This window comes from Carcharodon carcharias, chromosome 16 (assembly GCF_017639515.1).
Source record: "Carcharodon carcharias isolate sCarCar2 chromosome 16, sCarCar2.pri, whole genome shotgun sequence".
In the NCBI taxonomy this organism is placed as follows: Eukaryota; Metazoa; Chordata; class Chondrichthyes; order Lamniformes; family Lamnidae; genus Carcharodon; species Carcharodon carcharias.
The window spans coordinates 89,527,761-89,542,938 of NC_054482.1; the positions used below are offsets into that span (position 1 = coordinate 89,527,761).

Genomic DNA, 15,178 nt, shown 5'->3' on the forward strand with positions numbered 1-15,178 from the left:
GTAAACAGAGCAGGTTGATTTCTGATCCAATGCATGGTCTGTCCAGGCTCATCAATGGTAGCTACAGGGAAGCAATAATTTACATACCTGCAGAGGTAGAACTGCTATTGGAATCACTGAAATAAACACATATGAGAATTTAAGTGCAGGAATGTGTGACCTAAGGCAGTAGCTGATTGTTCAAATATGACGAATGTCAACTTGGGTGAAGTACTGGAGGGGATTCTGCAGCACAATAGCCCAGAAAAAAGTCAACATCTTCAGGAGCAAGGAAGGAAAGAGAAATCTATCTTTATTTGCCTGCGGAGGAGGAAGAAGAGAACTTTGTTTTGGATTGAGGTATTAATTCTAACATATAAGGCTAGCGAGAAACATTTCCAATTACTAGGCAGGATAGAGACAGTTTCCTTCATTTAATTTAATTAATCAGAGGTTCATTTGTGAGATGAAGAGGAGAAATGTCATTGTTGGTGATTAGAAAATTGCCACTGACATTTCTATTTCCGCAGCACTGGTTTCTTCCCCGATGCCAAAAATTCCCTCTAGTCTTTTTGCTAGTTTAAGATATAAAGAAAGCAAGACCAGTGTTTAAAATACATATTTAAAAACAGCACAAGTTACAATGAACAAGATTAAAATGGAAGTTTTCAGAGAACACGTAGAAGAGGAGGATCTTCATCAAAGAACACTCGACAATCTTCCAGGAATCCGGTTTTCCTGATCTTCCATTTCACTGTGGCCACCCAGCGAGCACTAAGATAAAGGGGATTAGGGATAAGTAAGCTCATTAGCAAGCAATTAGCGAGGAACATTAAAAGAGAAAATAATTCAAAAGGCACTGCAGCAACCAAGCAAGTGAGTAGCACAAACATCTGGCATGTCTAGGTAAATTGGGTTACATTCCTGTTACTATAGATCCGGATAAATCCTAACACTCAGCTGAAGGCAGGACCTGTCATTTCCCACAAATTAAAATTTCTAACCATTTATATGCCTTAAGTTACGAGCACCATGTTCAATATTTAAACAGAGTCACTATCAAACCTTTTAAAATTCAGCCACAGTGCAGTGATAGAATTTTTATGTTCTATCCATTTCTAATTTTTAGTAATATGCTGTGTTCATAAATCACCAGCTTGAAATGCATAACAGCTAAAATACTGCAGTTGATACAAAGTCATTCTCTCTAATAATGGAAAAAGTACATTGCGAATGGTTAGATAAAGAAAGCAGAGAAGGAAGGGTGTTTATATCCTATCATCTAGATGTCTTAAGTGCTTTACATTAAATGAATACCCCGGCAGTGTAGGGATAGTTATGTAGCAAATACAACAACCATTTGCGTGCAGCAACATTCCACAAACAGCAGTAAATTTGACCAGGTCAAAATGAACATTGAAACATGAGTAAGTCATTTAGTCCTTCGAACCTGTTCCACCATTTAATGAGATCATAGCTGATCGGACACCCAGCTCCCTATACCCTCCTTTGCCGTACATCCCTTAATACCTTTGGGTTGGCAAAAATCGGTAAATCTTAGTTTTGAAATTAACAATTAATCCAGCGCCAACCTTTGCATTAGAAGTGTTTCTTAATTTCACTCTTAAAAAAATATAGAGCCAGACCTTTTGAGAGCATACCCCCCTAGTCCAGGACTCCCTAACTAGCAGAAATAATTTCTGTCCTCTGTTCACTTTAATATCATGAAAAGGTCCATCAATTCACCCCATAACCTTCTAAATTCCATCAATCACAACTCTTTCTTGCATATTATTTTTTATATATAAATGCTGATGAGACTGCTTATTTAAACAGCCCAATGAAAACCGATATAGAGGCCCTTGGAGAGTTCTTGACATCATCTTCTAGGATCTTATTACAAGATGAATTGACATAATCTAATGTAAGTTTTCTCTATCTTGAGCACTCAATCACACTCAACATCAGAACTCAAAATAAATTACTGTAATTTGCCAAGACATTTGTATTACAATAACTATCGATCAAACACAAATAAAATAGTATCTTGGATATTATGGAATAACTGGCACCAGGATTTACAAACAATGTAAGCAAAAATGATTAATATCAATGCTGGAGATGGGACTATTTCTCCACTGAGCATCAAGAACTGTCAGGTCAGTTGTAAAGCAATTTAGATACAGAATACAAAGCCAGATTGTCAATGCTATAGGTTTTCTAACTTGGGAGTTTGGATCCATCAGAAGGGGGAGTCTGCAAGATCAACTGTCTGTCCAACTGCAGCTCAGCCACAAGCCACCTTGCGAATTCAATATTTATCTGCATTTCTTGACTCCCTAACTGGTTAATGCTTTTACCTTACACTAATAAAAATAATTTCTACAATGTTTTCCTTTGGGTAGGTAATAGCTTTTGGAAATTCAGATTGTGATTCCCTGGAAGTCACTATTGACGTGCCCTCTCCAGACAACCTTGAAGTTCTTTCTTCTATGCTACCTCTACCTTAATGTCCAAAGCAGAAAAACTTCACCTCAATGCACCAGGTGGCCTTTTCATTTCCTACAAAAGCCAGCAGGTTGTCTTATGAGGAAAGGCCGGACAGGCTTGGCTTGTATCCAGGGGAGTTCAGAAGAGGAAGAGATGACTTGATTGAATCATATAGGATCCTGAGAAGATTTAACGGGGTGGATGTGGAAAGGGCATTTCCTCTAGAACTAGGGGTCACTGTTTAAAAATAAGGGGTAGCCTATTTAAGACAGAGATGAGGAAAAACTTTTTCCTCAGGGTTGATTCTCTTTGGAATTCTCTTCCTCAAAAGACAGTGGAGGCAGAGTCTTTGAATATTTTTCAGGCAAAGCTACATAGAATCTTGATAAGCAAGGGGTGAAGGGTTATCCCGGGGTGGGTGGGGGGGTGGGGGGCGCAGAGAGGAATGTGGAGTTGAGGTCAAAAGCAGACCAGCCATGATCTCATTGAATGGCAGAGCAGGCTCGAGGGGCCAGGTGGTACAATCCTCCTAAAGTGCATGTTCATATATATGGGCAAAACCTCTAACTTATGCTTAATAATAGGCAGTTTTGCCCTGTGAACTGGATCTCTCGAGGGTCTGTGCAAAGACTGTTGCAGCTCTGTTTACATAGTAAATGTGCAGTCAAGGTAGAATAGCTGAGAAAATCTTTATCCTTTTGTTTTGGCAGAGGTTCAGACCATGGCTCCAGATGTGAAAGAACAGTGCACTAGCCAACTACAGCAGCCAATCCCTCAAGTTGCTTTTTGTAGTGTGTAAAGAGGTGGACAAGTAATACAAAAATGCAGCACAGTACTGAGCAATAGAACACATTTTGCTCCTGCAACTATACATCAGACCTATTACACAATGCATCTATTTGGAAAGTTGCTAAGTAACTGGAAAAGTGCTGGTAACAGGTCAGAAAATGGCACATGCTGGGGAATTTTTAATCTCCACTAGGTGGGAAAAGAGTGGGGAGCAGCTCCATTTCCTGCTCCCATTGAACTACTGTTTGGCGGCCCGATCTTTGTTCTTCCCCGCCAGCCAAGGCGTGGAAAAGACCAAGCAGCTGAACAGCGACATTCAAAGAAGGACAACGGCAGCTGATGCTTGGGAACACCACCACCTGCAAGTTCCCCTCCAATCCGTTCCTTCACTGTTGTTCGGTCAAAATCCTGGAACTCCCTCCCCAACATCACTGCAGGTTTACCTACACCACGTGGACTGCAGCAGTTCAAGAAAGGTGGCTCACCAGCACCTTCTCAAGGGCATTTAGGGATGGCCTAGCCAGTGATGCCCATATCCAGAGTAAGAATTAAAAAAAAGCCATATATTTAAAATCTGTTGGGCCTTCCAGTTATGTTCCCATGTGAGATTGCCCTCCTCCTGTATCATCTTATTGCAAGTTAAAATCGCTCCTTTGGTTTTTAGTGTATACAAAATGTTCGATTAGTTTTTGAGTATTTAAATAAAAAACAGGGTTCCCTTGGAGACAACGATAAAATAGATTTTATATTGAAAAGTAAAACAAATCTAACACCTATTCAAAATAGACTTTGCAAATACTGGAACTGCTCCCTTCTCTGAACAAATGCTCCAGGTTTCTGCAAATGGCAAATTCAAAAGGACTGAAATTTAGACCCGACCATTCTGCCTCACCTGCATCAGGACACGTTCCTTTTTTAATCTGCTATAAAAATGTAGGACATCAGTGTTGGCATGCACCACTCTTCTGTCAAAGTCCATCACTCGAAGACCTTCCAGGCTTCGAGCACGAGAGAGCGCCACATATGCCTGACCGCTTTCAAATACCCGGGCCAGTGAGATCTCCACACAGTCTAATGACATGCCCTGAGACGGAGGTGGGCGGAGGGTTGGGGGTGAAGGGGAAAAAAAAGGAATAAAATAAATATAAAAATACAATTACTCCAGGTACACAGACACACACACACACAGTCTCACATACCTGACCAAGTGATATTCCCACAAATGGAAAATAATTAATCGGGAGTGATGCAGAACAGGCTGCTGACTTCCTATTGCCTGTTTCAAACTTGTGCACAAAGTCAAGACAAGATCTTCGCGTTTCACTTCCGCAGCATTTATTTTGGATTTCCAAGTTTGCTTTTATTTTAACTCTGTGCAATGAACTATAACTGTTTGTCTACACTTGTTTGTAGGAAACAAACTAAAGTGACACCTGTGTAAGCAATTTCCAACCCCCCCCTTGCCTATTCCTGGCATAAACAATTCTTCCTGGGTGGCGGAAATGTGATAAGAGAACTGCAGTACTTAGAATGTCCATCAGATGAAACCTCCAGTAACTGACTCCCTCTCCAACAAAAGATCAGGGCCCTAAGCCATCTCTTAATTAATCTTTGTACGCCAGTCACAATCTTTACTGGCAAAGCTGATGAGTCCCACCTACAAGAATCTGTATCTGTGTCTGTGTCCAGGAGGCTTGGTGGAGGGGCTTTGAAGCTACAGACTGAAAATATCAGCTACAGTCAGTCCATCAAATGTTTGTTTCATATCTTGTGCATTCAGTGTGGGGTGGGGGGGGGGTGGGGTGAATAGTACGTGAACCCTTGGAGAACGAAAGGGGGATTTCAACATCATTTGGCCTGGATATTCCAGCCCCAGCATGGCGGGTCCCGTCATGGCGGAAGCGGCAAGCCATTCAATAGTCCATTGATTTTGGGGGGGACGGGAGCAACCCGCCGAGGGGTTGGGGGGGCGGGGGGGACCGGAAAACCCGGTCTAAAATAAAAATAAACAGATTTGAGGAACTGGCTTGTTGTGTTGCCCAAGAGGCCAGACAACTCCAGATCAGCTTCCATTGCATCACGAAATTGCAACTCCAGTTAAAATGAATGGGATTATTAACAATATTATTAATAAAAATAATAATTATTAACAGGATGCATTAACACCTTCTGGTTCATGATGCTGCCAGAGCTGCTAAAAGGGAAGGAAACATGAAATCTCAGGTCTCAATTCAGTGCGGGAATTCAAGGTTTCCTTATAAGCTTAATAATTATAATTATTCATTTTATAAAAATTACTGAGGAAATTCTTTGAATAAAAAGATCTCCTGTGGAAGTTTCACAACCAACCATGCAGGTCAGTGGGCCAGGGTGTTTGGGAGGAATCTTGTGCCCTTCCCCGTGGCAAGTTCCCACCTCCACCCGATTAAGTCCATGGCAGGAATGCCCATGTACAGCCTTTCCATCATGCCACCAATTGAGGCCCTTAAGGAGGGCAATATCCTTGTCAACTTAAGGGCCTCGTCCCATCACCACCCAGCAGCAGGTGAGGGCTCACCATGTGCCGGGCGCATGTAAAGCTGTGCGGGGTTGTTTTATAGCGCTCCAGGGTGTGGGGGAAGGGTGGGTGGGGGCAGATGGCCGTCGTTCAAAGGGAATTCCATGGTGTCGTGGTAATGTCACTGGACTTGTAATACAGAGAACCCAGGCTAATCCACTGAGGCACAGATTCAAATCCCATCATGGCAGCTGGTGGATTAAATTCAATTAATAAAATTAAGGGAACTGGCATCAGGAGGGAGGGCCCTGCTATGAGCCAACCCCTTGCTTTCACTTCCAACCACTTCCCAACTCAACTCCCAATCCGTGACCCCCTCCTGCCATCACTCACTTCTGCCCTGGGATCCAAGGCTTCTGGTGGGCGTCGCACAGGGAGGAGCCACTGGCTTCCCAGCACGGCCATTCAATAGAGCCACCAGCTTCTGATTGACCAGAAACTCTCAACAGGTAGGACTTCCACTCCCAGGGAAGGCCAACCACTGGCCTGTCAAGTGCCTAATAGAACAAGATGTGGTGGGCTTTCCTGAAAAGAGGCTATGGGGCAGGGGCTCCCACCGGCTCTTCAGCTCACAGCCGAGATCCCGTTGCCTCCACGAGATTCTGCTCACTAATACCCAAGGGCTTGCCTGCATTTATTAGCAACATTTTCAATTCTATGATCTGCTTAACATAAATGAGGATGTGATCCATCAATATTTAGGGGGAAAAAAAGTATCTGAATTTTCAAATTTGCACATACAAGTTAGTTTAGATCGAGACTATTTTCCAGTATAACATCAAATGCCCCAGTTTGCAGCACTCTGGCCCTGGGGTTAGAAGGGTATATGTTCAAGGCCCACTCTGATCTTTAATGCAGCAGTCCCTCAACAGTGCATTCATCAGACGTGTTGTCCTTCAGAAGAAATATAAATTGATGATCCAATTAGCAGTATTCAAAAAAGAGCAAGGATTTATTCCAGGGTTCTGGCCAATATTCCTCTTTCAACCAACACCGTCTTTGCACAAAATGCAGCTGCATCTGTCCACAAAACACGTCTCCATTTTAAAAAAATTAATTATTGATTGAAATGCTTGATGAGATCTGAGAGAGGTGGTATATAACTATATTCTTGCAGAAATCTCAAAAAGCATCTTTATAGAGACGATAATCCTTCGGCCTTGAAAGCACAACATCTTACACAAAGTGCACTTTTATAGAAGATTGCATTCTGTGATGAAATGGGTTCAGGGCATATATATTTTTTTTTCCCCAAACTGTTCCTAGCTAGAACACAGACCATGTCCAGGTTTCTGGAGGAAGAGTTTCTTAATTGGTTTTCTGGGCTGCAACATCATTTCTGAAAAACCAGCTCAGTTGCTAAGAAAACGCAAGCTAACTGGGAAAGAATCAATAGGCTGGGAATTTGAATTTCAGCAGGAGGAGGTGAGATTCAGAACAGGAACAGGACAGTACAGAGCAGAACCAGTACAGCTCTTAAAAAAAAACTAGTTTCTATTCAGCAGAGAAGGGAACAATTTAGACAGGGTGTGAAATGGACCTGTGAGTGAGATTCCAGCCGATGGAGAAGGGGACAGTGACTGTGAAGTTGAGAGTGTAAGGCAGCTAAGGTGGGAAGCCATGGCACAGCTGAAGAAGGCGGTGGAAAAAGGCTGATTCCAGGAGCCTTGCTGCGAGGATCTGGAAAATTGTGCCTTTTGATGAACACCCATGAAACTTGGGAGTGATAAAATGGTTGTCGGTTGGGACTCTGGACTTAACCCTGTATGAATAAAGGAACTAAAGCTCTACCTGGGAACAGCAGAGTTTGATGGAGCTTTGTAGCCATGATTATTGCCATTTTTAGTGAAAGGACTACTGAAGAAATTTGAGAGATCTATCTTTGTTGCATCGGCTACAGTGTAATTTTATAGTTTCCACAGAATATCATTTTGCCTGTTAAACATAATTTATGTTGATTTCAGTTTGATTGCTGCAGGAGCAGTTTTAAAAAGTGAAATCTTGTCCGTCGGATTTCTTTTGCTGGGGTTTTTTTACAGTTTGATTCTTTCCAAACAATACCTGACTCTTGTGAATGGAGATGGCCCAGGCCAACTTCAAAGGTAGCTGGTGTCTTGTCAAGTAGGTCCCACCTAAAGCTTTAATCATCCAACGTTCTGGCTTTATCGTCTCTATTACACCACATAAGAATCGCACTCGGGGCAGTGCTATAGGAATAAAAGAAACCCTCAATAACTCATATATTTCAATAATTGAGAAAGATATGTGTAACACGTTAGCACTCTGTGGATTCCTCAAGCTATATACAAAGACTCAATACTGTCAAAATCAAAAACATATGGAAGCACACTTAGACCCCTATATTTATGGAGAGGACGCAGATGGACGGGAATCCTGGACCAGAAATTCTGAGGTATTGATTTACCGGATAATCTACAGATATTAACTGAAGGGGGGTCTTAAATAAATTTCTGCAGGTTTTCCGCCCCACAGACAGCCCGAGCACAGGCTGGCTGCCTGTCAAATGGAAAAGCCTGCAGGACCAGGACGCAGCTGGGAGCAGAGACGAGGAAGGGAGGGCGAGGTCATGGTTTGGGTGGGGGAGGGCGGGAAGACAGGGGAGTCTCAGATCATGGAGCTGGAAGTAGTAAGCTTTTTGTGCTGGGAGGGGGTACAGGAAGAACATTCCTGCTGCTCCTGGCCCACAGACAGTGCTGTAAATGTGTTTTCCCTCAGGAGGTGGAGGTACGCAATCTCCTTAACAGCCTGTACCATTCGACCTGTCACTGAGAGCAGATTGATCACCGGCTTGCCATCCCATCTCTGTTAAAACAGGTGGGCAGATCTGAAGCAGGTTAGGGTCATGAAAATTTTAACTTCTCACCTGCCCAACCATTCTTGGCGGAGGGGGTTAAAACCACCACTGCATTTCCTGCCACTGCACCAGAGCAGGAAATCAGTGCCCATCACTGTGCACCCGTCGTTGCTGTCTTCCATTTGTTGCGCCTCTCACCGCCTCATTCACTGCCCTCCCGATGCCCTGCTCCCTAAGTGAGGCAGCGAGGGCTCAAAAGGTTGGGGGAGGTGGGGGTGGGTGATCGGCAGGCAGCCAAAACACTGTTCTTTGACGCAGGCAGCTACCCAAGGCATCACAGGCACTGCGACTGCATGTGTGGTGAGTGCACCTCCTGCAATTGTGGTGGCAGCAAAGCAGCCTAAAATTATCTCAATTTTTCACAAATTCATCTCATTCAGTACCAAACATTATTTCCTCCCTTCTCTGATTTTCCCTTGAGGCAACCTCAATGTACCCTCCAGTATCCCTACATGGCAAAGGGTGGGGGTTGCTATCCAATGCCGCTAAAATGCCAGTGGGGAGGGTATTGGGGGATTAAAGTGGCCATTAGTATGTCCAGTTAATTATCTTAATTGGCCGTTTCTGTTTGGCTGGTGGCCAAACCACTGCCATTCTCGCCGATTGATATATCCTGCGTTGATGACATCAGGCTTCCCTCCCGTTGCCTCCTGCTGCTATTTTACCAGCCCTCCAGCCTCCCAACCCATCTCCAGAGGGTTGGTAAAATCCTGGCCAATGGATTGGTCTCCTGTCCCTATACCAGCCCCAATTCCTCATCTCTTCTCCAACATTATTTAAAACAACAACAATTCAAAAAAATAAAGTAGCAATTTCCATGTGGAACTCAAAAGAAACACTTTTTGAAAGTCTAGGTGTAATACATTGCAGGATTTTCCACTGTTTAATTCCAACGTTACCTTTTCAAAACCTCAGGTAGAATCTTCTTCTAAAGCTGTGTTGGCTGCTTTTACTAGATTATGGTCACAAAGAACCTACTCGCGACCAAACAAAACGGCAATAACTGGAAACGCACTGAAGGACAATCCACATCTCAGTATTATTTCATGCAATACTGATTAGGGATTGAGGGATCTACAGTTTCCTGAATCCACTTTGTCATCATTTTTGAAAATGTCTACCAAAATAGCTCGTTTCCAGTATAGTGACACTTTCTCACTGTTAACTGATTCCTTACAATTACCTTATAATGACCAACAGCCTTCCAAAAATCTCATCCCTTGTTTCTAAATAGCCTTGAAGAAATACTATCCATTTCTTGGGATTTGTTTGTTTGGAGCCCTTTATAGTATTTACGAGCTGTCCCAATAAGTGAAATATCCCTTCACTACTGCCTCAGCATACAGGCTCTTGACACTTACACCCAGAATTTTCCTCTAGTTATCATTGGCCAACACAGACTAGCACGGCATTGAGCCAGGACACCATTTAACAACATTTTAAATTTATTTTCAATGTTGGAAACTCAACCTGGATTATCACCAATTATACAGAATCTAATACTTTTCCCCAATAATCACTTATTCGTAAAACCCAGTGATGGTTAGTATGTAACTATGGGTTGAATTCTCCCCCCGTCGGGGGGGTTGTGAGGGGATGGGCAGGAGCGAGTGTGAACCCAATTGGCGCTCCTCATTGGGTACGTGCCATTTTATGTAGGTGAGCCAATTACAGCCCACCCAGCGTAACGCTCACTCTGCAGCGCTGAGGCTCCTTGTGTGGGCGGGGGTCTCCCTGAGTCCAGGCCTGCGAGAAATCTCTCTGAGGCACAGAGGTTTGTTTAAGGTTCAAACGTTTAAATTAAGAATTGAAAATATGTTAAGACATGTCCACTCATGTGACAGTGTCACACAAGCTGGGACATGTCAGGGAACATTAATTAAAACATTTATTTAATTTATAAACACCTTCTCATCCCGCCCGTGGATGAGGTTCCATGAAAAATGCGAAGGCCGCCTGGGCTCTTCACCTGCCCGTCAACCTTAAGGTTGGATGGGCAGCTCATTTAATTGATTTAATTAGTTTTAAACAGACCTTAATAGGTCTTTGACAGTTTGGCAGGCGCGCAGCCGAGTCAGCTGCGTGCCCGCCAAACTGAAAATGTAAATGACGCGTGGTGATGTCGGGATGCCAGCTTGACATCACCGTGCATCATTTTAATCGTCGGCAGGTGGGCCTGCCCTCACTCACTGACTGGAAAATTCTCCCCTATGTGTTTTCCTCAGATCAGCCCTGTTTTCACATTCTAAAGTTCTTACTCCTCCTCTACCTGTCGCCTTACCACAAAAATCACAGTATCTTTACAGTGCAGGAGGCCATTCGGCCTATCTGCACTGGGTCTCTGAAAGAGCATTCCACCTAGTCCCACTCCCCTGCCTTATCCTCGTAACCTTGCACGTTTTCTCTCTCTCTCTTCAGTTAGCAATCCGATTGCCTTTCTTGACTACCTCAAAACAGTTACATTCAAAATAAATTATCCTAGTTTTAATTTATTTTGGTCCCATTAGAAAATAAATCACACTCAGTATCAAATCATTCTAATGCTTCAAAAAAAAAAGCAATTTTATTACCTTAACTAACTTGTCTAAAAATGACAGATTGTATTAGTATACTTGCATGGAACTCTATTTCCTTGTGTTTTCTTACAGGTAATAGGGGAATTATTAGTTTTGCTTCTCAAGGGTTAGAGAAAAACATAGTTGTTTACCCTCTCTGCTCGAATATCTGTTGTTCAGATAACATTTTGAAAAGTAGTTTTGAACAGTTTATAGTGTCTGTGAATGGCAGAGATTACTTAAGTGTGATGAGAGAGGAAAAAGGCTGAGAGGAGACCTGATAGAGGTATTTAAGATCATGCGTAGTCTGGACAGAGTAAATTGGGAGAAACTGTTCCCACTCATGAAAGGGTAGAGAATGAGGGGGCACAGATTTAAAACGATTGGCAAAAGAAGCAAGAGCGACATGAGGAAAAATGTTTTCCACACAGTGAGTGGTTAGGGTCTGGAATGCACTGCCTGAGAGTGTGGTGGAGGCAGGTTCAATCAAGGTATTCAAAAAGGAATTAGACTGTTATCTGAAAAGGAAGAATGTGCAGTGTTACGGGAGAAGGCAGGGGAACGGCACCAGGTGAATTGCTCATTCAGAGAGCAAGTGCAGACATGAGGGGCCAAATGGCCTCTTTCTGGTCTGTAACAATTCTATGATTCTGTGAAAAGTACTACAAGAACTTCTTATTGTCCTGTTTTGCTCAATGGAAACCTATCAGAATAAAAAAACATTTTCTCATACCTCCTACCTTTGAAATAATTAACCACATTCATTCACCTCATAACTCAGATTTGATGGCTGTACATAAGCACCTACGTTTGTTTCCAGTTTCAAAACCAATGACAACTCCTCGTGCACCATTTACCATTCCTCTCTCTATGTCCAAGTTTTTAGTCAGCATCACCTGCAGAACAGAGAAAGCCAGTTCAAGATGGAGAACAGTATGGTCAGAGGTGTTCCCGTATACAAAATATCCCTTAGTTACTACCTCAGTGTCCAGGCTCTCTGTTTTAACACTGGCATCCAGTGTTTTCCTCTGGCTATCATTGAGCAACATGGTCTAGCACTGTTTTTGATGTCAGAGTCAAGGGGGAAATAAAAAATATAGGGATAATAAGAATATCAGACCTGACCAGATCTACTGCAGAAACAGTAGCCTCTGCTATTAAATACTCACCTGTGCCCCTTGCTTCAGTTGCAGTGTCTGACCTGCTGGACATTGTGTGTTTAATGTTTGTGCGAACATGGGATCACTGTCAACAGCTTCATATGTGTGTAATTCTCCTATAACACAAAAATAAAAATGAGCAGGTGAGCATTACAGAGGGAATACAGTCAACTCAGCTGCCTAGCTCCTTCCCTGAATACAAGGTTACATTAAGTTGACTTAAAGTATTACATTTATTGCAGTCAAAGAGTAGCTCTTTGTGACTTGTCCAAATGTTAAGAAAGTGAGAGCTTAAAGGTAATGGAACATACCAGAATTGTAGCACAGAGTTTGACGACACATATATAATGGTAATACTGCATCTGAATTTTCAGATAGCTGAATAGAGGCCAAGAAAATCAAGGAGCCATTGTCATTTAGCTCAAAGCTTGGCATTGCCAAAAGTTTGGGTGTAATTTGCATTCAGGTGTTTAATGTTGCCAGATTTACAGGAATAACATTCCCTTAGAACTGCTCCTTCACCTGCCTCTTCCGCCAAAGAAAGGGAGAACAGAAAGGTTCCCCATCTTTCTGGAGAGCCTTTTAGTCTGAACAAAAAACAAACTTCGCAATATATTTTTAAATATGATAAAGCATTATATTCTCATTCCTGCAGCTTCATTTGGCTTGTTATATATCCTTGTATGTAAACTCCATATGTCCTCTGATTGTTTCATGCTCATTATAGTTTCTCATTTTCTGCACAAATAACATTGGGAACAGAATCAGGCAGCAACAGACGAAAACGCAGAGCCAAGTTTCCTCAAGCTGCTGCAAATTAAAAGTGCCAGCACTGGCATCAAAAAACTAACAGTACAGATAGGAAAAGAATTGGATTGCGTAGTAGTCGGATGCTGGGTTTTCACCTCTGGAGCTGTCATTCAATTACAGCACAGACTAATGGGATGACGTCTTTTCTGTCTGCTGGTTGCAAGAGTCCTCTGTGAAACAAGTTTGGGCAGACTTAATCCAGTTTATAATGGACATAGTTTTAAACTGTCTCTAATCAGCAATTCCATTCAGACAGGCTTCAGTCTAACACCTACAGTTTCAAATAAAACAAAATGATACAGCTTCCATACATAAACAATTGAATAAAAGCTGATAACACATGAAAGCAAATAATTATTTTAAAATTATAAAAATAATATGGGCTTATAACTTAAGCTGTAATTATACCAACATTCCTCACTTGTGGGAGGTCCGAGGGTACAACTTCTCCTCTCCCCGAATCCCACCCCAACTGCTGTTGCTGATTATTTCTCTTATTTAATGAGGCCTAAGGGTGGTTGGTGTGACAGAAAGGAAAAAACGGTTAATGATATTGGTGCAATAGGATGTGCTCATAGAAACTAGGAGCAGGAGTAGGCCATTCGGCCCTTCGAGCCTGCTCCGCCATTAAATATGATCATGGCTGATCCTCTATCTCAACGCCATATTCCTGCTTTCTCTCCATACCCCTTGATGCCCCTAATATCCAAAAATTTATCGATTTCTTTCTTGAATATACTCAGTGACCTGGCCTCCACAGTCTTCTGTGATAGAGAATTCCACAGCTGGATCACCCTCTCAGTGAAGAAATTTTTCCTCATCTTAGTCCTAAATGGCCTTCCCCGTATTCTGAGAATGTAGCCCCAGGTTCTAGACTTCCCAACCAGGGAAAACATCCTCTCTGCATCTAGTCTGTCTAGCCCTGTTAGAATTTCATACATTTCAATCAGATCCCCTCTCATCATTCTAAACTCTAGTGAATACAGATCCAGTCGAACCAATCTCTCCTCAAATGACCCGTCCTGCCATCTCCTGGTATCATCTGTGGCTGGGACTGAGACAAGATACAGGACGTCCCCTTCCCACAATATATTTCCATGGAAGCACAGGAGATCTTTTACCTTCTCTCTCCTCACAATCCAAGGCCCCAAACGTTCCTTCCAAGTGAAGCAGCAATTTACGATTACTTCTTTCAATTTAGTATATTGTATCGCTGCTCACATTGTGTTCTTCGCTACATTGGGGAGACCAAGCGCAGATTGGGTGACTGCTTTGCTGAACCTCCGTTCATTCCAAAAGCATGACCCTGAGCTTCCGGTGGCATATCATTTTAATTCTCCACCTTGCTTTCATGCTGACATCTTGGTCCTTGGCCTGCTGCACTGTTCTAGTGAAGCTCAGCGTAAACTCGAGGACCAGCACCTCATCTTTCAATGAGGCATTTTACAGCCTTCCAGACTCAACATTGAATTCAACACTTTCAGATGGTACTCTCTTACCTCCATTTTTGTTTCCTTTTCTTTGCATGTTTCGGTTTCTATCCTATTTTCGCTTTCAGACAACAGTACATCTGCTCTAGACACAAGTTTGTTTCTTTTCTTGCCATATCACCAGTTCCTTCAGCCCTGAAAATCTAACTGTTCTGTCATTCAATCTCTCCGGCCTTCCACCCTTTCACATCTTCCTTCTGACCTTGTCCACCCACCCCTTGCTCAAAATCTGTTACACCTAACTTTTCCCAGTTCGGATGAAAGGCCCATTGACATGAAACATGGACGGAGTTGTCCTAGATTTGCACTAAGTGCAGTAGTGGGTGAGTAAAACATCGTTTTACCCGCCAGCCACGAAGGCAGGGTTTCACACCGCATCGTCCCAAACACACCACATTATTTATGCATTCCTGGGAAACACGCTGTTTCCATGGCGGGCGGAGAGGCTCTCATTCTCCATGGAGTCCCGCTGT

At 42.8% G+C, this 15,178-nt stretch overlaps 1 protein-coding gene across 2 annotated transcripts in view; it reads right to left on the reverse strand.

Moving 5' to 3' along the window:
• Window positions 1–398: 398 nt before the first annotated feature.
• pif1 (PIF1 5'-to-3' DNA helicase homolog (S. cerevisiae)) overlaps window positions 399–15,178 on the reverse strand; it is a 35,055-nt gene continuing 20,275 nt past the window's right edge. Inside the window, exons 9-13 of one of the 2 annotated variants that reach the window (XM_041208488.1) lie at window positions 12,415–12,521; window positions 12,054–12,141; window positions 7,877–8,022; window positions 4,151–4,342; window positions 399–753 (exon numbers count right to left, since the gene is read on the reverse strand). In XM_041208488.1, the coding sequence (XP_041064422.1) occupies window positions 679–753; window positions 4,151–4,342; window positions 7,877–8,022; window positions 12,054–12,141; window positions 12,415–12,521 (608 nt within the window). In that variant the 3' untranslated portion in view covers window positions 399–678. Of the gene's footprint in view, window positions 754–4,150; window positions 4,343–7,876; window positions 8,023–12,053; window positions 12,142–12,414; window positions 12,522–15,178 lie in introns of those variants that run through there. The other variant, XM_041208489.1, reaches the window with a different exon arrangement.